At 41.7% G+C, this 27,341-nt stretch overlaps 1 protein-coding gene across 5 annotated transcripts; it reads right to left on the bottom strand.

Annotated features, from left to right (window-relative positions):
- Positions 1-4,021: 4,021 nt before the first annotated feature.
- ccdc142 (coiled-coil domain containing 142) lies at positions 4,022-27,016 on the bottom strand. 5 transcript variants are annotated; one of them, XM_060927463.1, is made up of 14 exons: positions 26,917-27,016; positions 26,607-26,737; positions 22,317-22,358; positions 21,284-21,354; positions 20,927-20,990; positions 15,304-16,866; positions 15,124-15,210; positions 11,599-11,760; positions 10,990-11,138; positions 10,763-10,894; positions 9,889-10,003; positions 9,569-9,746; positions 9,203-9,414; positions 4,022-4,993 (listed from the first exon to the last, which is right to left on the bottom strand). In XM_060927463.1, the coding sequence occupies exons 2-14, from the start codon at positions 26,692-26,694 to the stop codon at positions 4,743-4,745; spliced, it is 3,114 nt and encodes a 1,037-aa protein (XP_060783446.1). In that variant the 5' UTR covers positions 26,695-26,737; positions 26,917-27,016; the 3' UTR covers positions 4,022-4,742. The 5 variants fall into 5 exon arrangements, with proteins under 5 accessions (XP_060783446.1, XP_060783447.1, XP_060783444.1 ...); XM_060927464.1 differs by lacking the exon at positions 22,317-22,358 and having other exon boundaries at positions 26,917-27,015; XM_060927462.1 differs by lacking the exons at positions 22,317-22,358; positions 26,607-26,737; positions 26,917-27,016 and adding an exon at positions 5,070-5,137 and having other exon boundaries at positions 4,836-4,993; positions 20,392-20,990; positions 21,284-21,317.
- Between the last annotated feature and the right edge of the window lie 325 nt (positions 27,017-27,341).

Genomic DNA, 27,341 nt, shown 5'->3' on the forward strand with positions numbered 1-27,341 from the left:
ACTTTCATAAGTTCTTGAAAAACAGTGAAAACGTTGAAAAACTGTGGAAATACACTACTATACATTTTATAATACTGAAAAAAAAACCTACTCAAAATGCAGGTTTACTCGAAAAGCACTGCAAGTTTATTTATATTTGAGGTAAATCATAGTAGCGTTTTGGCGCCATCTTGTGATCGCGCGCCATATTACAAAAGTAAGCTACGTCCAAAACTTCATATACTTCCACACCAAAGGCTCCATAAATCCATTTAATGCCGCCGGTCATAATTCAGACCAAAACCTTCGTTTTTATTCTGTAAGGCTTATAAAACTTATAACAGTTTTTTTCTCCAAGATGAGATATACATCAAATTTTAGGTTATATGAACAATCATTCAATTGAGCTCTACAAGAGGAAGTAAATAAAATGTATTACAGATAACATGAACATTTGGGTGGGCGGCACGGTGGTGTAGTGGTTAGCGCTGTCGCCTCACAGCAAGAAGGTCCTGGGTTCGAGCCCCGGGGCCGGCGAGGGCCTTTCTGTGCGGAGTTTGCATGTTCTCCCCGTGTCCGCGTGGGTTTCCTCCGGGTGCTCCGGTTTCCCCCACAGTCCAAAGACATGCAGGTTAGGTTAACTGGTGACTCTAAATTGACCGTAGGTGTGAATGTGAGTGTGAATGGTTGTCTGTGTCTATGTGTCAGCCCTGTGATGACCTGGCGACTTGTCCAGGGTGTACCCCGCCTTTCGCCCGTAGTCAGCTGGGATAGGCTCCAGCTTGCCTGCGACCCTGTAGAAGGATAAAGCGGCTAGAGATAATGTGATGTGATGTGTGATGAACATTTGGTGCATAAGAGTATATGTCAACAAGACATATCAACTAAACATGAAACGGAAATGTGAACAGGTCAGTTATACACCAATCAACATTAAAACTACCTGCCTAATACTGTATAGGTCCCCTTTGTGCCACCACAACAGCTCTGACCTGTTGGACTCCATGGACTCCACAAGATCTCTGAAGGTGTGCTGGGGTATCTGGCACCAAGATGTTAGTAGCAGATCCTTTAAGTCCTGCAAGTTGCAAGGTGGGGCCTCTATGGATGAGACTTGTTTGTCCAGCACATCCTACAGATGCTTGATCAGATTGAGATCTGGGGAATTTGGAGGCCAAGTCAACACCTTGAACTCCTTGCATTGTTCCTCAAACCTATCCTGAACAATTTTTGCAGTGTGGCAGGCCTGCTGAAAAAGGCCACTGCCAATAGGCAATATCGTACTTGGTCTGCAACAATGTTTAGGTAGCTGGTACATATGTCACATCAACATGAATGCCAGGACCCGAGGTTTCCCCACAGAATGTTGCTCAAAGTGTCACACTGCCTCTGCCAGCTTGCCTTCTTCCTGTAGTGCATCCTGGTGACATCTCTTCCATAGGTCACCAAAATAGCCATCCATCCACATGATGTAAAAGAAAATGTGATTCATCAGACCAGGCCACCTTCTTGCATTGTTCCATAGTTCAGTTCTGATACTCATGTGCCCTTTGTAGATGCTTTCAGCAGTGAACAGGGATCAGCATGGACACTCTGACTGGTCTGCGGCTTTGCAACACCATACACAGCAAACTGTGATCCGTTGTGTGTTCCGACACCTTTCTATCATAGCCAGCATTAACTTTTTCAACAATTTGTGCTACAGTAGCTATTCTGTGGGATCAGACCAGACGGGCTAGCCAAGAGCCTCCCATGAGTATCAATAAGAGCCTTGGGCACCCAGGACTCCATTGCTGGTTCACCGGTTGTCCTTCCTTGGACAACTTTTGGTAGGTACAAACCAGTGCATACTGGGAACACCCCACAAGACCTACGATTTTGGAGATGCTCTGCCACAGTTGTCAAGCCATCACAATCTGGCCCTTGTCAAAGTCTCACACACTATCAGATGACAGTTTTTCCTACTTCTAAAACATCAGCTTCGAGAACTGACTGCTCACTTGCTGCCTAATAGACTGCCTCACCAAAAAAAAAGTTGCTACTTGGATTTAAATAAGCAAATACGATTATTTGATTGGATAATTAATGCAGTGATTGTGTTTCATCTGACAACCATTCTTTTAACCCGAACTGATGCAGTGAGTAGCTTATTTCTTAAACAACCATGTCAGAAGATGCATCCCAGGGTGGTGAAAAAGATGTTACTGTGTTTCAGAAGGGTCAAATTATTGGCCTGCATCAAACAAAGTAAAACAACTAAGGAGATTCCTGAAATGACTGGACTTGGGGTAAGAACTGTCCAACGCATTATTAAAACCTGGAAGGATAGTGGTGAACCGTCAACTTCACAGAAGAAATGTGGACAGAGCAAAATCTTGGTTGACCATAATTGGAGGTCTATTAAACGCTTGAAGTTGAATCGTTAAAAAAGACAGTAGAACATAACAGCTATGCTTAATAGTGAAAGTAAGAGCACTTCCACATGCACAATGCGACGAGAACTCACAGGGTTGGAACGAAACCATTGAGTGGCCGGAAGAAATGGTTTCAATTTGCTAGGGAGCATAAAGATTAGATGCTGGAGCAATGAAAAAAAGTCATGTGGTCCGATGAGTCCAGATTTATTCTATTACAGAGTGATTGGGGCGTCAGGGTAAGAATAGAAGTGCATGAAATGATGCATCCATCATGCATAGTACAGTGTTATGATCAGGGGTTGCTTCAATTGGTCAGCAACCTTCAGCTGACTACCTTAATGAATGACCAGGTTATCCCATCAATGGATTTTTTCTTCTCTGATGGCACAGGCATATTCTAGGATGACAACGTCAGGCTTAAATCATGAAACAGTGGTTCAGGGAACATGAGGAATCATTTTCACACCACAGCCCTGACCTTAACCCCACTGAAAACCTTTGGGATGTACTGAAAAAGATGCACAGAGGGGTTTGACTTTCTCATCATCAGTATAAGATCTTGGTGAAAAATTAACGCAACTCTAGATGGAAATAAATGTCAAGTTGCATTAGGTTGTTGAAACAATGCCTCAGCAAACACACACTATCCTGGAATCAAAGCTAAAGGCAGTCCAATGAAATATTAGTGACTTTTTTTTTTTTGGCCAGGCAGTGTACAATATCCCACACCTTGACAGGTGCCACTGTAATGAGATAATCAATGTTATTCACTTCACCTGTCAGTGGTTTTAGATGTTATGGCTGATCGGTGAACGTAATGTGTGTGTTTGTCAAGGATATAACACCCTGACCCTGAGTGTGTTTATGATAAACCCATACAGGCTCCATATGTGCATCAAATGTGAGCAGTGGAATAATTGCCTAGTGCTTTGTAATAGCTATTGCTAATCCTGATAATCAGTTTCATTATTTTTTTTTCTGTTATTATTCGTTTCCATAGTAATTAAGAAAAAAACACCACATTGTACAACGAGTCATACTGCTGTAGGAAAACAATCAATGACAGGGTAGTGTGATGTGACCTGATGCAAAGTGGAGCTACTGATGGTATCCTGAAGCTGATTAATTTCCAACAACAGCATGTCCCACCGTGTTTCAGTCCTCATGTACCACAGTAATTTGGTAAGGATAACAACTGATCGTTTTCTTACGTTACAGAAAAACTGGAAAATGCACAGTCCTCATTCCTTCCTGAAGACTATCCCATGGAAGAAAACTTGCTGACTGTTGGCAGCAAAGCACTGACACCAGAGACTCTTTCCATATACACTATATGGCTAAAGGTTTGTGGACACCTGCTTATCACACTCATAAGAACTTGAGCGACTTGCACAGAGCCCTGACCTTATAATTTTTATTTATTATTATTTTATTATATTATTATTCTTTTTGTAAAATTATTTTTCAACGGTCATTTTATGATTAGGCTTACTTGTTAAGTGTCCAGCATAAAAGTCCCTGTGAATTACTGTGAAGCTGTTCCTGTAGAAATGGTAACTTGAATTGTAGCTAGCACTATTGTCAGAGCTGCGGTTATAGATCAAACACGATGACAAATATAAAAAAATGAAAAAACATTTTTATTCCAATCCATGATGGAAAAATCAGTGAATGGCTTATATTAAGTAATGCTTGGTAATTTCTCTTATTCATAAATATAAGCATCATAATACATCAAAAACATAAAAAAAGCCCCCTATTATATATAAAAAAAAAAAAAAAAGTCAAATAACAGCTTATCCAAATACACCAGATATGTGACCTGCTTTGGTTTTAACGACACAATGAAGTCAGAAACAAAATTCACAAAATCGCAGTTTCTCAGCACATAGTGTTAGTACCACTTTTACATTAAATATTCTATACCATTAGTTATGATATAACCTGAATATAAAAATGCAAAAAGGCATTTAAAATAAACTAATACTGTGCATTTTGTACATTTATAAACTTAGATTATGAATAGCTATAATTTAATACATACTCTAGTATTATAAAAGACTAGTATTGAATCTACTAAACTGAATAATCACATAAAATGGCTGTCTACTCATGACAATCTGCATATGTTGGAAATAATACAAAAGAAAGTATTTCTTGAACAAAAAGTTGACTGTACTCAAAATACTTCATAGTGATAATTCAGAGTCGTGATCTTTACACTTTAACCATTCTCACAGTTAAGAGTTTGTTTTTACACATGTGCATATGCCATATTACTACAGGATTCATGTGCATTGCTGTACAAATGATACTACTGTAAACATACCACTTTGCATCAGTTTTTCAGGACTCTGATTTAGTGAAACAACGCAGACCAGGGATCCTCCAGCGGGAACTAGTGTGGATGCGCAGGTCCAGCCACTCCTGCTGTGCCATAGCTAAGTAGGATTCAGGTGGTGCTGTGGAGATCAGCTCAGGGCTCACAGAGCCTTCTGCCTGGGTTAAGACCTGGTGACAGGCAGCCTGGACATCTATAGTCTCCAGATTATTGAGGCTTCCAACTGCCTCGTCCACCACCTGGGCCCTGTTTGGGCCTGAAAACACAACAAAAATGTACAAGAATTGGGTTTTTATAAGTTAGCCAAAACATAAAAATATTATTTGGCTTACAAAGAGATGTCCTCTATGAATGTCACTGCTGGCTCCATGAATGCCAGCAATGAGCACTGGTTTCCTCGCTACATTATTTAAAAGATAAAACGAAACAGCAAATGTTAGCGCGACAGACGAATGTAAGTGCAGGCAGAGTTTTATTGAAAGCACACTAGCAAACAGATCCAAAATGTAGACAAAGGCAGACTCGAAAAACATACAGTGGTCCAATGAGGTACAGGACAGGATATCAGAGGTAATACAATACTCAAAGTCCAAAAACACAAACAGGGTCAAAACCAGATAAGCAATGCAAACTAGACAGAGATTGTGACTAAGGTCACAGTAATTGGCGCTAGCTGTTATAAACCGGGACATCTGGTCACCGTACCCTACAGATCCAGACTGGTGAGGGAGAGAATGACGCTTATGCCGCTTTTCCACTACAAACGCGGCTGAGCCGTGCCGTGCCGAGTCGAGCTGAGCGGGGCTATTGAAGTTGCATTTCGACTACAACCGCGCTGAACCGTGCTGGCTGGAAGTGGGTGGACACATTGGGTGGAGTTAGCGAAAGTGGGTGGACGTCATGTGATGTCGTTAAGCAGCGCAAACAGTGACATCAGTGACAGTGGCGGAACAAGTCAGAGCCGGGCCGGGGGCGGGGCAAATGACCGGGCCCTTTATTAAAGCTTATCATAACATCGTTTTAGGCTACAAAATGTCCGCAACTGCGGTGTTTACCAATTTCAACACTACCGGGTGCAACTATGTTATTTAGTACATCAAGTCCTTCAAACGAACATGTAACTCAGAAACAAAAAACATTAGGATACTGTACATGGCGCATAATAAAACATCAATAGCCTATACTGCGCACATTATTTGAAGGGCATACGAATGAGCGCTCAGAGTGGTGACAGGAAGAGTCAGAAATAAAAGGAGGGCGGTGCAAACCTCACTGAATGCACTGTGTTTACCAATTTCAACACTACGGGGTGCAACTATGTTATTTTGTACATTAAGTCCTTCAAACGAACATGTAACTCAGAAACAAAAAAACATTAGGCGACATACTGTACATGGCTCATAATAAAACATCAATAGCCTACTGCGCGCATTATTTGAAGGGCATACGGCGAGCCTTGCGCTCCGTGAACTCGTCCACGATGCTCTGACTGATTCAGTGAGCTTTTAAGCGGTAGTCTCACGACCCGAATAGTAAACAATAAACATGGAGGACATGGAGTCGTTAGTGTTGCTGGTCTTGGTGCTGTGGCTTGTTGTCACCGACAACGCCAACAGATACTGGCAAGAGCGTATAGATGAGGCGAGGCGCATAAGGCTTCAGAAATTCTCGTAATTCGTAATTATTCTTCTTCCGGGTTTGCGGTGTTTACAGATCCCAGCGCGCTCGCGGGGCGTGTGTGGGCATGTGAGGACACGCCTCCTCACCAATCAGTGCACAGGGGAGTGTCTGCTCACGCCTCCAGCCTCAGTCGGCTCGCTTTGGCTCGCTTCAGCCCCACTCCAAAACGGTGCGAGTTTTAGGGGCTAAGCAGGGCTGAAACGAGCTGAGTCGTGCTGGTTTTTGGTAGTCGAAACGCGAGCCGTGTCGGGCTGAAGTGAGCTGAAGCGAGCTGAAGTGAACTGAAAAAGGGTAGTGGAAAAGGGCCATTAGTGAGGAAAAGTTGTGCCCTGCCACCCTGAACAAAATTTAGAAAATTATTGAAAAAAAAAAATCATGAAAATTGACAGTTATAAGTGATTGAAAAAAATATAGCTTTTCATGGATCATTCCAGATCAATGATCCAGATCATCATGGCAATGTAATTCAGCCCAGAGGTAATGTGAAATTTGGTGATGATTGGTTGAAAACTGAGGGAGAAATAGCATCCTAAACTCGGAAACTCCGCTTTTAGGTTGTGCCTATATATGAGCAATTGCACACGCTGATTGACTAGGATATCAGCTCATATGCCATGAGTAGAGAAAAACAAAATGATGGAGCGCATATCTGATTCTGATCAAGTCAGATGCATCACTTTATCATCAAGTATTTAAAAGAAACAGAAACAGCTAAAAGAATATAGTCGTCCCCATGGGTGTAGCGGACACGGGGTACACAGGGGACATGTCCCCCGCACTTCCCGTATTTGTGCCCTCTGTCCCCCGCACTTTTTACAACCACTCAATTCATTTTTAACATGTGGAAACGCATTTTTCCGAGCCGCCTCTAAACACATCATGAGCAGGCGGAGCTAAGGCGGCGAACAAACACCGCTGTCGTGTGTGATCAGAGACGCTTTAGAAAATATTGCATGAGTATCTTTGGTGTGATTCAGATTTGGGCAGTGCTTCTGTATGTTCAGCAAACCAGCCAAGAGGCTAAAGACTTTAGACAGTTTTTTTCCAAACAAACTGTGCAAGTTGAGTAATGCTGTTGAATGTAGATAATGTTTAGCTAAAAGATGACAAATAGATGTCAATTTAGTTAGTTAAGCTAGCTAACTTAGAGGCGGTAGTAACTAGTTACATTTACTCCGTTACATTTACTTGAGTAACTTTTTGGATAAATTGTACTCTTAAGAGTTGTTTTGTTGCAAAATACGTTTTACTTTTACTTGAGTAATATAATTCTAAAGTAACAATACTCTTACTTGAGTAACGTTACCATTTTGGCTACTCTACTCACTTCTGGGTAGAAAATAAGAATATAAATGTATGCGTGTTCCTTTGACTCTTATTTTTGTAAAGATTTAATTTATTTTTGTGGTAGTTAAAGTTTAAAGTACATGAATTTGCTGATTATTATTACTGTATTCCTAATTCTATTTCAAAATGTTGCTTTCCACATTTTTTTAATCTTTACTGCCACAATAGAAAGAGCAGGGTGAGAGAGGAGACAGTGGACCAGAGGCCAACAGGGATGATTATGCAGGGTCACAGGTGAGAAGAGAATATAACTAGCTATGTCACTACTACTATTCTTAATTCTATTTATAAATTTTACTTTACAGATTTATAGATTTTGACTTTAGATTTTGATAGTATACCATTTTAAAGAACTAAAGTCGGTTCCCTGGTGCTGTGTTGTTTGTGGTTATGTGGTTCTTTAGCTGCTAAGGAGAGGTGCAGTTGAATGCGAGAGGATGATAAATCACTAAATAGACCTCTGAACAATTTGTCCCCCTCACTTCTAAAATGATGGGTACGCCCCTGGTCATCCCCCCTGCCAATATTGCCTGTTCCACACTCCAGCCCAGTCGGTGGCACCAAACTGCCAAAAACCCGAAAGAAGAAAAAAAGAAAATGGCAGACTGTATTACTGAACCAACTGAGAACGAAATAAAAACTCTACTCGAAAACAAAACCCCAAAACATACAAAAAAAAAAAGCAACAAAATATGGAATAAAAGTATTTGATGGTATGAACATATCTTTATTTTTCAAAAATGACTATTATAGCATTTTTCACAAATTGCTACTGTCATTTTGCTGATTTGTTTACATTCTATGCAGAAATGATTGTTGGATGTTTGTATAAAAGTTTTTATTTATCAAATTTGCAAAAAAAAAAAAAAAAGTGTTCTGTTTCTCAAAATCCAGTGAATGTGGATAGAATAAAATAGTTATTCCACTCAATTTAAACATATATGGCTTATACCCGGGGCGGCACGGCGGTGTAGTGGTTAGCACTGTCGCCTCACAGCAAGAAGGTCCGGGTTCGAGCCCCGTGGCTGGCCTTTCTGCGCGGAGTTTGCATGTTCTCCCCGTGTCCGCGTGAGTTTCCTCCGGGTGCTCCGGTTTCCCCCACAGTCCAAAGACATGCAGGTTAGGTTAACTGGTGACTCTAAATTGACCGTAGGTGTGAATGTGAGTGTGAATGGTTGTCTGTGTCTATGTGTCAGCCCTGTGATGACCTGGCGACTTGTCCAGGGCGTACCCCGCCTTTCGCCCGTAGTCAGCTGGGATAGGCTCCAGCTTGCCTGCGACCCTGTAGAACAGGATAAAGCGGCTAGAGATAATGAGATGAGATGGCTTATACCCAACTCAGCACTCTGTGCCCCATCAGCTCACGTACCGGTATGACTCGATTTCATGAAATAACTGTTACATTTGTTTTTCTTTAAAGTCCTTAGCAGTAACTCACAGCAGTGTCGGAAAGGCTCCCATCTTTGAGAGGACATGTATGGTTTGGTCACAGGTTGCTGTAGCAGGCACACTATGGCACGGTCCACTTGATGAAAGACACGTAATGACAGGAGCCGGTGGTGTAACTCCTCCGACAGGCTGTACTTCTCTGAACGAATAAACTCTCGAATCAGGTCAAAATCCTGCTTCAGCTGCAGTGCTCCGTGAACACTATAATGAAGGAGTTAATGTAAAGGAAAAGTGTTCTTACAAATATATTGCCCATTTCCAATACTAAGATTATGTATACAATGCATCTATACAATACTGTTTGGTTGTTTACGACTAATACAATTTGATCCATACAGAAACATTACCCACTGACCTAAACTTGATTTTCTGTTTGAGTATGTGCTCCATCCAGGCCTCCATGAAAGCAGTCATAGCTTCTGTCAGTGCTGGAATACGAGTTTCATCCGGTAGGGGCTGCACTCCCTCCAACACCTGGCCAAGCACACTCTGAACTGCAAAGGCTGCATAATCACTCGGGGTGCTGGGCAATTCTAAGAAAACGCACACAAAGCAGCTATTCTATGCTGGAAGCAATAATACTGATGATTAATGATATTGGATAGTAACAGTGGTTGAACTGAAAACATATACATGTTTTTTAAAGCCCAAAAATGCAATTATCTGCCTTCTGACCTGTTTTATAGTTGACTCTCCAGTGTTTTGCTGATGGCATTGTTTGTTCAAAAATCTCCATTGACATTTTCTTGCAGTCCATCGAAAAGATTCTCAGGAAAAGTTCAGAGAAGGCCTATGATTTTTTAAAAGATTACATGAATATAGTCTCAACTCTTATTCACTAAAACTGGATAAGATTTAATCAGGGTCACAAGACGTGGAGGTGCTACTGTACAACACCAGTTACTTTCAGGTCTAGTCTAACTGCCAAACAGCCAAATAATTATTTATGGTCATTTGTGTTTCACACAGAGTACATGCTTCAGACCACACCCTCACCACTTTTGTGCTCTTGAGATTACCAGCCATAAAAAGTGTGTGCACATGCATTGCAAATTATACTTGTGCATTTGCTTGCTCAGGTGTTTTAAACACAATCTCTGGTGCGTGTTTGCATTTGTAGCCTGTGATTATCTTCTTTTGTAGTTCAACTTTTTAAACTCAAGGTAGGAGAATCTTTAAAGGTTATTCTAAAATTTAGTAATGTAATGTTGTATGCACACCGAGTCCTCCTCTTTAAAATAAAGCATTAACATCAATGGAGATGGCCTGCACATGCTTAGAGCTGTATTGATGCATTATAAAATTGCCTCATCAACATAATCTACCTACAAGTCATGATTTTCTTGACACACCACAATGTTATTAGTGTTACAAACTATTCTGATTATTTAGAGAAGCAAATAGCTTTTAATATGGCATCACTATATACAATAGTGCGTGTTAAAAATCTCAGAAACTCCAGCCTATAAAATAGTAGCAATCATAACTGCTTGCAAAATTTTCTTCCCAGTGTTAATGACAAATGCAATGAAATTTTGGAAAATTTTACTTGTAGTTGTGAGAGTGCATGAGATAGTTGCAGTCCATATTCCATGATGAGATGCTGCTGATCATGATGATCAGTACTCCCAAGCACAGGGTTCAGCTGCTGCACTAGATTCTCCACTGTCTCCCTGAGAGCCTTCCAAAATCATACAACCAAAAATATCGATGTATATTCTTCATTTATATTCTCCAAATGGCATATAAACTTCAATACAAAAGAATGTTCTATACCTTAAGGTCTCCTTGTGTGATCAGCACAAACTTAGTAAGAGACCACGAGGCCAGAAATTGGTAGGCTTTACTCACAACCCAGAAAATAGAGGACTGAACAGTGGCTTGGGCCCTGCACAGCAACCCAAGGCTCCTGGTTCCTTTCTCTCCTGGGCACAGAAAAACAAACATCATGAATGACACAAAGTCCTTAGAAAAGATGGATGAACCATTTTGTCTTCACAAGGCAAGGTCTTTAAAAGAGACTGCATGTCCTCTAGAGCAGCCTTTCTCAACTGGGGTGCCGTCTGGCTTCATTAGGGGTGCCATCAAAAAATTATATATTCTAACATTGAAATAAATAAAATGAATTAAAATTAAAAAAAAACTAATGCAGGATCATCGCCGCCTCATGCATCATCAAAATTTGTCTCACGGCCCCCTTTCCCATGTCACAACATCACCGCCGGGGTCAGCGTATGGTCAGCGTGACTGCGTATATTTTATATGGGGATGCCTTGAGAATTTGCGTACTTCTGAAGGGTGCCGTGACTGAAAAAAGGTTGAGAAACGCTGCTCTACAGGTTAAAACAAAATGAGAACGGTTACAGGAAATAGACTGAAGAGTACCCAAGTTTGTGTGGGGGTTTTGCAGTAACTGGAGTACTGAGAGGAGAGGAGGGAAGAGCTGGAGTGCAAGTTCCATGGTGGCGGTTCTCACAGTGCAAGGTTCCATCATGGCTCTTGGTAAGCACTTATCCTTCATTCCTAAACCCAGTGACTCACACATTACTGCAACACAAACATTCAGTTAACACTGCTTACTCTCAACCAATAAATAAATGGGGAAAAACTGCAAAGGTTATTGAGCATGGAGTTCTACTCATTACCTATTGATTAAAAGCCTATAGATCTTATTATTTATCTTAGTATTTACCAATCAGTATCAGACAATACTTAACACTTTACAACATGCATCAGTGTAGTATTAGTTATAATGACACCTTTAACAGAAGAGCATATGAGACAGTGAATATTTAATAAAATATTCTACACCACGGGCGGCACGGTGGTGTAGTGGTTAGCGCTGTCGCCTCACAGCAAGAAGGTCCGGGTTCGAGCCCCGTGGCCGGCGAGGGCCTTTCTGTGCGGAGTTTGCATGTTCTCCCTGTGTCCGCGTGGGTTTCCTCTGGGTGCTCCGGTTTCCCCCACAGTCCAAAGACATGCAGGTTAGGTTAACTGGTGACTAAATTGACCGTAGGTGTGAATGTGAATGGTTGGTTGTCTGTGTCTATCTGTCGGCCCTGTGATGACCTGGCAACTTGTCCAGGGTGTACCCCGCCTTTCGCCCGTAGTCAGCTGGGATAGGCTCCAGCTTGCCTGCAACCCTGTAGAACAGGATAAAGCGGCTAGAGATGAGATGAGATCCTACACCATATAAAATGGGCATTCTGTATAATTTCTGCAACAATCAATAGTGTTCAAATCTGAAAAAGGAATTTACGATGAAGTATGCAATTATATATTGTGTGACAATAAATCACAATACAAGTTTATGATGTTTAAAATTGATGAAAAATGAACCACAATTATTATCAAGCTACATAATTTCATAGGTTTACAGCTTTTCCCAGCTATAACTGCATTGTTCAGACAGCAGAGGATACAATAATGTACAATAGTGGGAATGCACATGACTTCACTTTAGGCGGAAGTAACACAGCTCTAATGCCATGAAAAGAGACACACACCAAAAAAAGAAAAAAAAATCCCAGATCCAAAATGCAGAGCTGTTATGCGAATGACTGTTCAAAGAGAGTTAACAAGAAATCAGAGCTCCCTTTTTAAAGACTGCTGAAAGCTAAAGAAAAGAGAAGAAAAGGAGGTAGATATTTCATATTTAAGCCAACTACAGCCTTCAGAAATATTCACAAAAGGTTAAGAAAAGGTCTATTTCAAATCCAAATTGCTTGAAACTGCTCTCATCGAATTCAGAATTGAATGCAGAACACACTTTTTACAGCATTAAAATGTTTCTGTTCTTGAGATATTACAAATCAAAGATTGAAAAAAATGGCTTAATTTTTAGAAAACCGTCGTAATATTACGTATTAGGATAACATGGTCCAAAATGGGCCTGATTACCGAATGAGATCAAATGTTTTTTTCTTAACAGCTTTTCTATTTCAAAGTCTGAAAAATTACTAAAAACAAATTATGCAAATTAGTATTTAATTAGTATTATTTTGATAATTAGGTTAAAAAAAAGTTAACTTGGTACACTGAATTTAAAAAAAAAAAAAGTAATAAAAGATTATTTCTAATACCCTCTTTGTGCTCTGTAGGCCTTTGCATTTCTCAAAAGTAGGGCCTACTAATGTTTATATTAAAGAATATAAATGATAATATTCACAGCTTTCAAGGCAGACCTCGAAAAAACTGTGAGCCACATCCAATAAACAATTCCAATTAATTGAATTGAAATTGACACTTGCGTTTCTGACTTCCAGGTTTTTTTTTAAATATCATTCTGACCAATAAGATCTCAATATTTTTCATCAAAACAACTACAGTTATATTCTAAAGTAGTTATTTATTTACAGGAATCAATTTTATTTGAAAAAAATAAGGAGGTAAAGCTACGAAAACTCACTTCAAAGTCTCCCGTGAAGCATAACATCAAAACTAGCTGACAGAAAATTTTGCTGAATACTTCATCAGGAACAGTGAGAGCTCGAGAACATCCCTATAAAAGTTATCTGATTGATATTCATGAGTAATCCAGTCAGAAACCAATCAGAAAAGAGAGAGCCTGACTGCTTTTCCGTGTCTCAGAAAGCACCGGCAGTTTCCCAACGTCACATGAGCAGAGATTGTACTCTGTTGTACCAACTTCAACCTGCCGTTACTCCCAAAGTACTGAACAGATCTTAACGAGATCAATTTCTTTGGAAAGCAGAAATTATATGCATTTTAATGATAATATTTGCAATAGAAAATATTCAAGAGTTAAGCAATGATGGATCTGGAAACTTAGATGAGCGTCTGCGTGCAGAATTTTCACAGCACGGCCAGCGAGCGTCTGATCTGCCTAATAAAAGGAATATTTTAGTTAATAGGCTATTATATTTTATCCCAACCTTTATACATGTGGGTAAATAATTATATTTATTTTTATTTAACAAAAGGAATATTTAAGTTGATATAGAATAATCGGTGTGATACAGCATGACCCCTAATGACCCCTCCTGCTTTGGTAATTCAATCTTAATACCTCCCACTAATTGGAGTTCCCATTTTTTCCCTTACAGTTTATTAGTTACCATGTTTTTTTCACTCATTTCTGTCTAATTTTCTCTCTACTTTTGTCTACTGTCCTTCGCCCTTAGGGTTACCTCAAGTCCATACTTCCTCCATCTATCCTCCACTTATTCTTCTAAGTAAGTTTGACCACCTGGAACCTCTTCCTTAACATACTAAGCTCCAATTTATCAATTGTTTTCCTACTATTATTCCTTTCTACCTGTTTTTCTCACTTTAAAATTATATGCCTTGCTCAGTCAACAATATATGTGCTTTGTGATGTTTTTAGCTCTACACCTACATCCTGTTTTTCTTACCTTAACGTCTGTGCCAAGGCCAGTTTTTGCTACCACACATCCTGCTTTTAGTTTGTATATAGTTACAGTTAATGTTGTGGAAGGACCATGACAATTTAGTTCCTGTCATCACTTGTGTTCTAGTCACTATAAACAATAGTTTTCTAACTTGCATTTTGGTTTCTCTCTCTCATTAAGTTAATTTTTTTTTAAATGCAACTTATGTTACAGACAAATATTCAAAATATTTGGAAAATATTTCAAAAATACATCTCCTTACGGAAACCTTCACTACATCACCAATCACACATCTTTTAAAACGTTATGACAGAAACCAGAATATATGAGAATGAGTGCACTAATATAAACCTTAAATCCAGAACTACTTTCTTTTATACTGCAAGAGAAAAACTATTAAGCAATTCAACTAAAACAATACTGATAAAAATATTAACGTCCCTTCTCTGTATTTGCATCAGAGAAATGCGTCATATTTATTACAGTGTCATTTAGACATGATGCAGTAAAGATTATCCAATTTATTTAACCAACTTACTTGCATCCCAATATATGAAGGCAGCAGTAGATAAAATATGGGAGCAGAATTTATTCAAGACATCTTTGCATTCAGCTGGAACCAATTCTGGAAGAGTAAATTATAATAAAAGAAACTCAGCATTCAAGCAATTCAATAAGCAAATAAACTGATTTTATGCATCACCTTTTAAAGTCATACCTTCTTTACAAGCCTGCTTTAGCCATCTGACCAGAAGGAACACCATCTGATCATTCCACTGGTTCATACCACCCAAAATACTGTTGTGAGACGGGTAATAAAAACGCTTGATAACTGCTTTGCCAAATTCCCTCCATAGCATTCCCCTGTACTGAGAGAAAAGTGCCACACATGCATCCATGTTGCTCAGATCCATCCGCTGAGCAGTGTTTTGGATACGAGAGGGACATATTTTTGGATTTTCTTCTCGCCCACTGGTTCTACAGCCACTCTCTGCAGAGGCACTTCTTTCCAGTTGAGGTCTTTTGGGAATGTGTGGCGCTAAGAGGTCTGTTGAGGAGACTAAGACTTGAAAGAGAATTACCAGAATGTCCTCTCTATCCTGGTAAGTAAAATCAAACAAGGGCAGACTGGAAGACCAAAAACCATGGAGTGACTTTTTAGGGGTCTCATCCAGAATAGACTTTGATTGATCTGAAGTAGGTGGGACTAGAAGATCCAGACAATTCCTTAAGTCCCCCCATTTTGTGCTGGTTTGTCCTGCAAGAGAAAGAAGATCAGTCTGCTGGCATGTCCAGCTGTAAAGTTGCCTGGCTGCAATCTGAGCTCGATGCTGTGCCACGATCCTCATGATCTCCACCACTAACAACGCTCCAGGTCTGATTTGTTTCCTGGGCAAGCCGGAGTTGATCTGAGAACAATCAGAGGTGAACAAAATCTGCAAACTCCAAGCTGCAGCTCTTTTCTGGGACCTTAGTTTTGTTATGATGTGATTGTATAGCTCTACAGTAGACAGCAAGTCCTCTAAGGCATCTCTGGGTACACACACCAGCTGAGCAGCAGCTAACGCTTTAAGCAGTGTGTGCATGCAATTCTCCATCAGCAGCAAGGCTTGCTGTCCCAGCAACCACAGCCCCCTCTGCATTGAATGCAGCATCTCTGTGTGACTGAAAACAGTTCGCAAGAAAGGGTCAGCGCGCACTCGAGCATGTAGCATGTCCCAGTGGCTGATATGGACTTGCAATTCCTCACACATAGCCCTAAGCTCCAGGTTCCAGGAACAGTCATCATGTTCTTTTGAACTCTGACCCCTGCTGGCTAAGAGACAGGCTTTCCCCAGCACATCACCCAATCGTGTTATAAAGCACCTAGCTGCGCGACATCTGCGCCCATACTCATGCAGGAAGAGGAGCTGAGCCCGTTGTTCCAGAAGGTGCTGGAGCTGTGCATAGTGCTGGCTAAAGGCTGCTGCCTGAGGATGGTGATAAAATTCTGCTTCTCCTGAAGTGGAGAGTCCTGTGATGCACCCTCTCAGACAGCCTCCTGATCCGTGCAGTACATGACACTGAGACCTGAGACTTAATAAAGTGCGTTCTAGGTGCTGGAGGCGTTGGGAAGAACGAGAAGTAAGATCCTGGCATGCTACAAAATTATCTTCGTTTTCATAGTTCCAGTGGGAACCGTCACTCTTCTGTCTCAGGAGGTGCTTAGGACTAAAGCACTTCGGAAACAGAGGATTTGACTTCGGACGGGACTTGGTAAACAGGTCCTGGTACGGAGAACCTGGTAACACAAGAGATTAGATGGACTGTGTTATGACGCATGCTGTACTGTTCTACATCACTTGGACTAAAAATGCATCTTTCCAGCCTTATCAGAAAACATTATTTTGTGCTATGCTGCACTGTGCATGACAACTCAATGGGCTGATGAACAAGGAAAGAACAATGAATTTAGGTTTGGAGTGTTTTAGTTAGCAAAACAGCCAGTGGAGATATCTTTTGGACTTGTCTGGTCAGAACTGTTTCCAAAACCCTTGGGATGCTGTATAAAATGTAGATAAAAACAATGCTGTGATCTGCAAATCATGGAAACCCATTGATCCAAGGATGCTCTTTTTATACCCAATCATGTTACTGACCTGTTGCCAATTAACCTGTTTATTTTTTTTTTATTAAACATTACACAACTGAGTCTTTTGTTGCCCATGTCTCAACTTCTCTGAAACATTTTGCTGACACTAAATTCAAAATGAACACAAAAACCCCCACAATAGCATTTCTCAGTTTCAGCATTTGATATGTTGTCTTTACACCATTTTCAACAAAACATAAGGTTTCCATGCTTTGCAAATCATCGCATTTTGTTTTTATTTATGTTTTACACAGCATCCCAACTTTTTTTTTGGAACTGGGGTTATAAACAAATCAGGGCTTATGGAGAGTTTCAGAGTTTGCACCTGCCCAAAACAAATTAGATATTGTGTGTACAAGTCTGGGGCGGCACGGTGGTGTAGTGTTTAGGCCATTATTAAAAAAATTTTCTGTTTCCGGTCCACCGGCTGGGTGAGTGCCGTTTGTGCGGTTGAAATTTTTTTTTAACGCCGGTTTTTCGACATTTTTTTCGGGTTCGTAAATCTAAAATCGAACTTGACATTTACGCATTCCCAGGGCTTTCCACTAAGGCTCATACTAGCCAGCCATGACAAATAAGTAGCCGGGGGGGGGGCGGAGTAAACACAAAATAAACTCCTGTGCACGCAGTTCCCAGGATTAAATGTATTTTCCACAGACCTTTCCACAGACAAAATAAGCGTTACTCAAATCCACAGACAAAATGGCAGTAAATCATCTTCTTTCTTTTCTTGCGTATTGCATCATGAGGCGTTCCTGGCTTGTAAATCTCTTATTTTCGGTGCATGACACATTCACGCAACTGAGCATGCTATGAATTAACAATGACAACGGTCTGCAGTGGTGGCTACACAATTAAACACTCAGCGAACATTTCTCCATTTCTGTATGAAAATACACTTCAACAACTCAGTTTGGTTTCATTTACAACCAACGGTGTCTTTTGATGCCAGCACGTAATTGAACGAGAGAAGACTGGTTTACCAGAGACAAAATAAGCGTTATCTCTGCTTCTGTTCCCTCCGATGTCGCCTCCGACATACTACTGCCTCCGCCGAGTGCGCGCGCGCACACCGCATGTCGGGGCCACGGATGAGTTACTCTCCCTTGATCAACGAAGTCAGCGGGGAATTTGTGGTTATTATCGGTACAAACAGCACGAATCATAACTTAAATGAGTGCGGTTCAGTTTGACATTGTCAGTCCGTTAGATAAACATTTAATTTTATTAAAATCGAAAATTAATATTTAGAGCCTGTGGGCTACAAAAATAATAGTCATTAAAGTAGCCGGCTGGACTTAATTGTATAGTCGGCTGTATGGCCGGCAGCCGGCGCTTGTGGAAAGCCCTGCATTCCGCGCAGAATATGGACCCTTTTCAGTCACGTGACCTTCGTAAACGCGACCGCCATTTTGGACATGTAGTGGACTTCGGCTCGAATCAGTTTGAATGCGAGGAAGGCGACAAACGAAAAACATAAAAGAAAAAGGAGCGAGATGCAGAAAACACCTTCACTATCCAGCGACGTAGGGTATTTACAGGGCGAGCAGAGGGAGAGGTATTTGCAAAAATTGAGGTTAGCAGGCTTAGAGAACGACGTTTACCTGCTTCCACCAGGATTGTTCACTGACGTACGAAGCCCTCGTCTTTACCTGACTTCGGCCCACATGATCTGTATACCTATGTCGTTAAAAACCCATCGCCATACACATACACGCCAACGTCCGAGGTTCCGGAGCGCGCTCCAGCTTGCTCCAGGAGTGCTCCGGCCGCGGTTCCGGAGCGCACTCCGGCTTGCTCCAGGAGTGCTCCGGCCGCGGTTCCGGAGCGCGCTCCGGCTTGCTCCAGGAGTGCTCCGGCCGCGGTTCCGGAGCGCGCGCCGGCTTGCTCCAGGAGTGCTCCGGCCGAGGTTACGGAGCGCGCTCCGGCTTGCTCCGGAGCAAGCCAGCGCGCGCTGCTTAATTTGAGGGGAACCTCGGCCGGAGCACTCCGGGAGCAAGCCGGCGCGCGCTGCTTAATTTGAGGGAGAGCAAGCCGGAGCGCGCTCCGGAACCTCGGACGTTGGCTCCGGCAGCTATTTATACTGGATCCGGTGTAAATAACTGCCGGATCATAATTACAGTAAACTAGTAAATACAGTAAAGGAAAAACTTGAGACTGAAAGGTTTTAACAGTCATCCAAATGACTGAACGTAAACATTGCTACAGTAACATACCAGCTACTTGTTGACATTAGCCAGTCAACAATAGCTACTACAGAAGAACAAAGAGGTTACAATGGGTTATTTTAACCTATTTGGTTACACACTCGCCGCCACAGAATGTTAACAGCAATGTAATGCCTTTTCTGGCTAATTTTATTCGTCTTACCTCCAACAAAGTGGTCACTACACAAGCGTTGGTATGCCGAGGGCTGCCAATCTGTTAATGGCCGCTATCCATCTTCTCCGTCGGGATCCGATAAAATGATAAACCTTGCCTTGTTTGTTGATGGTTACTACATCCAGGTGCACAACAATATAGTGGCATGATGGAAGTCTTGCTGAAAGTAAAAACTTTCTTTGCTGGCGTTCCTCAATGTTGGCTGTGGTAAACTACTGGTAGTACACGTCCAAAATGGCGGCCGCGTTTGTCGTGACGTCATGTGAAAAGGGTCCATAGAATTGAATCAGCTCTGCGCATGCGCCGTGCGGCACAAAAAAATGGCAGCCACCATGAAGGAAGGAGATCCGGAGTTTTCAAACATCTGCTTAAGTGTGAAATCGCAAAATGGTATTCTAACGAACAATAAAATAGTAAAGATTCAGAAAAACAAATCATTCAGTGATCATTTTAATAGTGTAATTTCATCCAAACTAGGCCTAACGGTCGATTTAGAACTACAAAAAGTCCATGTGTCGGACATTTTAAGTACCTTTGTAAAAGTTTTGCAAATGTTGCAGTCAGCATTTAAAATGCCAACTTAAAGTTTTTGTACAAGTTTCAGTTGATTAAACTGTCATATTTTATTAAATGTGTCTGCTTTTGTAATAAAAAAGTACTGAAAGAAAACGCAAACACAGCATTGCGATTTCTTATCCATCCATATATATATATATATATATATATATATATATATATATATATATATATATAAAAAATCCCTCCCTCCCGACTGAAAATTTTTTTGCTCACCCGGTGGACAGGAAACGGATTTTTTTAAGGATGGCCTTAGCACTGTCGCCTCACAGCAAGAAGGTCCTGGGTTCGAGTTCAGCAGCCGACAAGGGCTTTTCTGTGTGGAGTTTGCATGTTCTCCCCATGTCCGCGTGGGTTTCCTCAGGGTACTCCGGTTTCCCCCACAGTCCAAAGACATGCAGGTTAGGTTAACTGGTGACTCTAAATTGACCGTAGGTGTGAATGTGAGTGTGAATGGTTGGTTGTTTCCATGCGTCAGCCCTGCGATGACCTGGCGACTTGTCCAGGGTGTACCCCGCCTCTCGCCCAAAGTCAGCTGGGATAGGCTCCAGCTTGCCTGCGACCCTGTACAGGATAAGCGGCTACAGATAATGGATGGGTGGGTGTACAAGTAGAAGAGAGAAGATAACTGCAATAACATTAACATTCTGGTAATCAGCAGAGTAACCAAGTTTCTTTGCTGTACAGGGAACTCAGAATAACATACACTAAATTTTGACACAAGAGTAATACAGTGAATTTCACAACCTACCATTACATTTGTCCTTTGACAGATCTTTTTCAGGAAGTATTTCTGGACAACCATTTGGTTTTCTCTGTGGATAAAATATTAAACTGAAATTAGCAATTGACAGGCAAAAGGAAACAAACATCCAATATACTGAAATTTAACCTGAGACATTATAGCTTAAAATGTATGATTTAGCTGTTATGAACAGCACTTTAAACAGAAAAGTCTACATCTACAACATGTGAAAATAAAGCAATGGTTTTAAAGACCAAAATTTGCAAAATTTCTATTATAGTGTGAATACAAAACAAACTTATAGGTCAGTCAATGTTGAGGAAGCAGGTTCAGTCCCTGCTGGACCATCAGTTTTGTACTTACTAAAGTGACCTGGCCAGTATCAGAGACATGAAGCTCAGAGGTGTCAGTCGCAGCAGACGGCAGTGCTCTGTCTAAAGGGAAAATGTGTTATAGACATGATGTGTGTTCACAGGCGTACTAAAATATAGCAGTTAAAACTAAACAAAAAAACAAGTGGAAAAACTCAACTGATGACTTGAACTGGTAAAAACAGAATAATTGCATTGTTATATTCTCTTATATATGTGGTAGTCTGGTATCCCATGCGCGCGCACACCAAAAAACACTTATCACCATTATCCTGCAATGGTGTTGTGTGGGAATGGGAGAAAAACGGTTTAATCTATCCACTGGCAACCTAGTAACATCAACAATAATATTTTGCCATTGCTCCAGTGGGAATACATTACATTACATACAAACAGGTTTCGTACGTGAAAGGGGCTTGGGGAAAAACAGAAAGGATGTTCAATATAAGGCACATTTATAGTTAAAATAACAGGAGTCTTACAGAACATGGAAGAAACCTGGGCTGGTTTGGATAAGCATTTGTCTACATCGTAGTTCAGAGACATTCATTCTGACTGACTTCCTGCTCTTTCTGATGTACGGTCCTTTGTGTGTACCCTAAAGATTGCACTTCCCAAAATCCAGACGGTCCCATGCTCATCAAAAGGACTCACGTGTTTATTAAACACCCTTTCAACATACTTAACACTCGAGGCAAAATCACTTCCAAGGCTACATCCACACAACAACGGCAACGAGATGTTATTAAAAAAAATATCGCGTCCACATGGGCAACGGATCAGTAAAATATCAGGTACATATGGCAATGCAACACTTGCTGAAAACGATGCAATACACATGCCACACCTCTAGGGGCGCTGTAAGACGGTCCCTTCGGAGACACCAGAACAATAGAAGTAGTAAGGACGCATGCGCATAAACTATTATGCGCGAGACTTCATATTAGCCACAAAGTCAGAAAAATCTGCTCGTAAAATTACATTATAATGACCAAATACAATGAAAAGTATTTTTCCAGTCTCACCTGTGAAAGGTAATCCCATGTGATCTCGTTTGGACGGCAAACCTGTTGGTACAGTTAAACGCAGCACATGAATGAGGCATCTTTATGCTCCGCTTTGACCCATCCAATATGGCAGCGAGGATGACATACGATTCTACGCGGAAGGCGGTGTCTTTAATGGTCCGTAATAAATTGAATGCTACACGTTGATGGATTAATTTGTTCTTCTACGCCCTTTTTGAGGAATGTATTGTAGGACTTAAACCAACATCTGAAGAGGTGAGATCGCTCCTTTTTTTCCCTATTTTTGCTGGCGGGATTGACTCTGCCCTAAGAGCTATTCTCTCTCTCTCTCTCACTTTGCACCATTACACAATAAATATTCACAGTGAAAATATTTTGTAAGCGCATTTCATGTACCAAGTTATAGGATTTGTTGACAACTCGCATCGAGTTCGTTACACTTCTACCCGGCGTGAAGCACATGTGGTTGTGACATCATCGTAAACAAATCCGTTCTACTCATCCAGACGACTTCACAACGGCGCTGTTGCCAGATCTTTCCACTCTGGAACCCGTTCTCAAAAGATTTCGTTTTGGGGCACCCAAAACGCCAGTGCCGTGTGGACGCCAGGCCGAAACGATAAACAATTTTATCGGATTCACCTGAATCCGTTGCCGTGTGGACAGGGCCTAACTGCACTGTCAGCCAGATTAGGAGGATGGGTTCACTTTGTGAGAGAAGGTTTTTACCTTTACCATTGTCACGTCTGGTATCTAAATTACATTCGAATACATTAAATATAGGGGAAAGCAGGGAGACTTGGGACAGTTTGTATTCCCATAAATTAAATTTCAACCAATCAGGTTTTAGATGACATCAGAAGTTAGATGTTGCCCCTTAGAGTAACCAGACTTCCTTTGGAGACATGAAGCTGGACACTGCAGCAAGGTTTGTACAGTTCAGTATTTCTGTCAAGCATTACATTACAGGCATTTAGCTGGGGCTCTTATCCAGAGCGATGTACAACAGGACCCTGGCCTCCACAACAGCGGGGGTTAGGTGCCTTGCTCAAGGGCACTTCAGCCATTCCTGCTGGTCCAGGGAATTAAACCAGTGACCTTTTGGTCCCAAAGCTGCTTCTCCAATCATTAAGGCCTCTGCATGCTCTTGCGACAAGGCTTTCGCAGATAGCTTTTCGCAGACAGTTGTAATTTATTGTTGAGCGGGGGAATAGGCGTGCGCGATGTTATTCACCGGCACAACGCAAGGGGGCACGAAGTCGCTAGGAGTAGTTGGTGGGTGTGGTTAGTGGAGTGTTTATCCTCCGGTTACTTATAATGACTAGAACTTTTTTTTTTTATAATGACTAGAACTGGAGTCGTATAGATGTACGTACTTCCTCAATCAACCGCTCTTCATGCTGCTCCATCTTCGCTCGTGTTTTTAAAAATGGCGGTCGTGAAAACAAAAACCGGGAAAGTAGGGAAGCGGAAGTGCGTGTACAGCGGGTAGAGTGGACCAATCAGAGCCCTCTTGTCTGCGGCGCTGTCTGCGAGGCTTCTGCGGTGATCACAATTTTTGGGAGGTGCGCGGAGAGCGTCTGCGAAGGTGGGGGGGCTACGCAGACACTGTCTGCGACACCGTCTGCGAGGACTGGGCTGTCAGCATAAATTGGCCTTTAGACCATGGCTTCCCCAAACTTGTATTTTCTACTTCGCCTCCACCTCCATTCTATGGTGTAACGCATACATGTCAAGTTATACAGTTTCCCCGTATTTTGTACGGGAAAATGCAATTTTTTGGCTAATACTGATTCATATGGGAAAATTACATTTTGTATCAGAGACTTTTGCTGTTACTCCAAGAAAATTTTCTTAGCATCCACAATTTATTTTTTTCAAACACGCATGCCCAATGAAACGGAACTATTTTCGATTTATGTGGTTTTATAGTTGCACATGGTTTTCTCGGTCATTTTAAGTCCATCGGCTCGGACTGCCCAGACTTCTGTGATGGCTGCAGAAGTTATGTTCTGCCAATTTCTTGTGGAACACAACATCCCCCCCCGACTGTGGCAGACCATTTTTTTGCAGGTAGCGAAAAAAAATGTTTCCAGATTCAAAGACTGCACAGCAGTGGCGGCTGCTGGTTTTTAAAACAGGGGAAGCCCATTTTACGCATTCATCGTAAAACCTGTAGGCCGGATATCAAAGCATAGAAAGGTGTGCCCAATTAGCATAGTGAACTAGACAACCCTACCTAGTGGCAGAAAGTATTTTTGCTTGTACATTTCATGTTATAGTCTGGCTTGCCAGGCTAGTGCCTCATATCCTTAATCAAAAATATCAAACATCCAAAAATCACTGGCTATTCAACGAAGAGCCTTGAACATCATACCCTGATATGCAACACAGAGTCTTTAACACAACACCCAGCTGTGCAACACATCCTTGAACATCTTTTGCAACACAGTCTGGAAATTCATAACCAGGTAGGCTATGCAACACACATAGTGCTTTTAAATATAAGGCTGTAAGCTTTGTGTTAGTTGTCTCTAATATTCATGTCCCAATATCTTGACCACATTTTAGGATGAAAATAATCATTTTAGATATGTTATTTTATATTGAAAAATTAGCTGTCTCGGACAGGACATTTTTTTGACACAATTACATACTAATTTGATCAAAATAGTGTGAAAACTTACTGGCATTCAACATTAAAACTTAACTATGTTTTCAATGATATGGAACCAAATAGGGCGGCACGGTGGTGTAGTGGTTAGCGCTGTCGCCTCACAGCAAGAAGGTCCTGGGTTCGAGCCCCGGGGCCGGCGAGGGCCTTTCTGTGTGGAGTTTGCATGTTCTCCCCGTGTCCGCGTGGGTTTCCTCCGGGTGCTCCGGTTTCCCCCACAGTCCAAAGACATGCAGGTTAGGTTAACTGGTGACTCTAAGGCTACGTTTACATTAGACCATATCTGTCTCGTTTTCTTCGCGGATGCACTGTCCGTTTACATTAAACCCCCTGGAAAAGCCAGGAAACGGGAATCCGCCAGCGTCCACGTATTCAATCTAGATCGTATCTGGTCCGGTGCTGTGTAAACATTCAGAATACGCGAATACGCTGTGCTGAGCTCTAGCTGGCGTCTCATTGGACAACATCACTGTGACATCCACCTTCCTGATTCGCTGGCGTTGGTCATGTGACGCGACTGCTGAAAAACGGTGCGGACTTCCGCCTTGTATCACCTTTCATTAAAGAGTATAAAAGTATGAAAATACTGCAAATACTGATGCAAATACTGCCCATTGTGTAGTTATGATTGTCTTTAGGCTTGCCATCCTTCCACTTGCAAGTAATAAGTGATCTGCGCTGGGATCTCACACACAGCGGCTCAGTCCCGAATCGTGGCTTGTTCACTTCACTCGCGCGCTGTGTGAGCTGCGCAGGGCCGGAGTGCGCACCCTCCAGAGGGCACTCGCTGTTCAGGGCGGAGTGATTTGGAGCGCAGGATGCCTGCGGAGCCGAGCGTATCCGCGTTGCTATGTGCACGGCTAATGGTTTTAGTGTAAACGCGAATCGTTTTAAGAACATTAATCTGATGATCCGCTGATTCGACGTAATGTAAACGTAGCCTATATTGACCGTAGGTGTGAATGTGAGTGTGAATGGTTGTCTGTGTCTATGTGTCAGCCCTGTGATGACCTGGCGACTTGTCCAGGGTGTACCCCGCCTTTCGCCCGTAGTCAGCTGGGATAGGCTCCAGCTTGCCTGCGACCCTGTAGAAGGATAAAGCGGCTAGAGATAATGAATGAATGAATGAATCTTGCTAAATATGACATATATTGCCATACATTCACCAAAAATAACGTTATCACCACATTTTTTTTTGCATGGTAACTAGAGCTATCACAGGGCTACAATAAACAACCAAGTTTATTTAGTCAAACCTTTTGGTATTGAAGATAAGTGTTAAATGTGATTTTTAGCTTGCGTACCCTGATTGTAAAACAACCCCTATATAAATTAAACTTAATTATTAAGAGGGTATAGAAAATAGTCTGTAAGATATGAACATCACTGCAAAGAACTTGTTCCAAGTTTCCCCGCTCTCCCCTACACTGTGAAAACTGCTATACAGATGAAATAGAATTTGAACTAAAACAGTTTCAGTATGAAAATTCAGGACTGCCCAGTACCTCTATCGTCCATGCAGACAGATGATGGCAACTTGGAAGACTTACAAACGTGGGGAAAAAAACGTGATTATAACAGATGCGTTAATTATCAGCAGTAAATCCCGTCACCTGCAGCATGAGGATGTGTTTGTGTTTTGTTGTTGCTGGGTTCAGCCTCACTGTGTCCTTCTTGAGGACTCCTGGATGTCTGAGCCATTCTCTCCTTCAGCTCTCTCTCTCACTCAGCTTTCCCATTTCATCTACAATGGCACAAGAAACACAACGCCACAGCTCGCTTGAGCATGGAATAAAAGCCTTCATAGCTACTAAAAGAGAAAAAGGTATTTATCTCCTTGTCGAATTTCAGCTTCCAGTTTAGCAGCTGTGTGTCTGTCAGACGTTTAGCTTAAAATAAGAGCCAAGTAACCAGTTTACTTACTCAAGGGTCCAGAGTTAAACCTGCGTGTCGTAAATGCAGGAAAACATGGAAACACTCAAAGGATTCTATGGCCCTGTCCCAAATAGCGCCCTTGGTCTTCCATATCCACCCTAAGGAGCCGTTGTAGAAGAGCTGCTCTATGCTCCATTTCGGACAGGGCCTGCACGAGGCGCAGGGAACCAATGAAGGAGCTGCTTTTGCTCATGACAAGCGGAGTTTGAAGATGATTGGATCGCCAGTTTGGTAGGGGGCGGGTCTTATTTACAAGAGCACTCATATGTACTCCATATTATCCGACAGCACTTTCGTTACTGTTTTTATCAATGATGTGTAATTTATTTCATTCTGATACACTCAGGTATGTGGACACCCGACCATCACACCCATATGTGGTTCTTCTCCAACCTCTTACCACAAAAATAGAA

This window comes from Neoarius graeffei, chromosome 8, assembly GCF_027579695.1.
Source record: "Neoarius graeffei isolate fNeoGra1 chromosome 8, fNeoGra1.pri, whole genome shotgun sequence".
Classification (NCBI taxonomy): Eukaryota; Metazoa; Chordata; class Actinopteri; order Siluriformes; family Ariidae; genus Neoarius; species Neoarius graeffei.

Excerpts from the sequence above, each read along its gene's own strand:
- ccdc142 (XM_060927460.1), bottom strand. The coding sequence starts at position 20,980 with ATGGTTGTCCAGAAATACTTCCTGAAAAAGATCTGTCAAAGGACAAAT. Across the intron at positions 10,895-10,989 it reads TCACACAAGGAGACCTTAAG|GCTCTCAGGGAGACAGTGGA; the intron begins GTATAGAACATT and ends TGATTTTGGAAG. Across the intron at positions 4,994-9,202 it reads GGAGCCTTTCCGACACTGCT|GCCCAAACAGGGCCCAGGTG; the intron begins GTGAGTTACTGC and ends TTGTGTTTTCAG.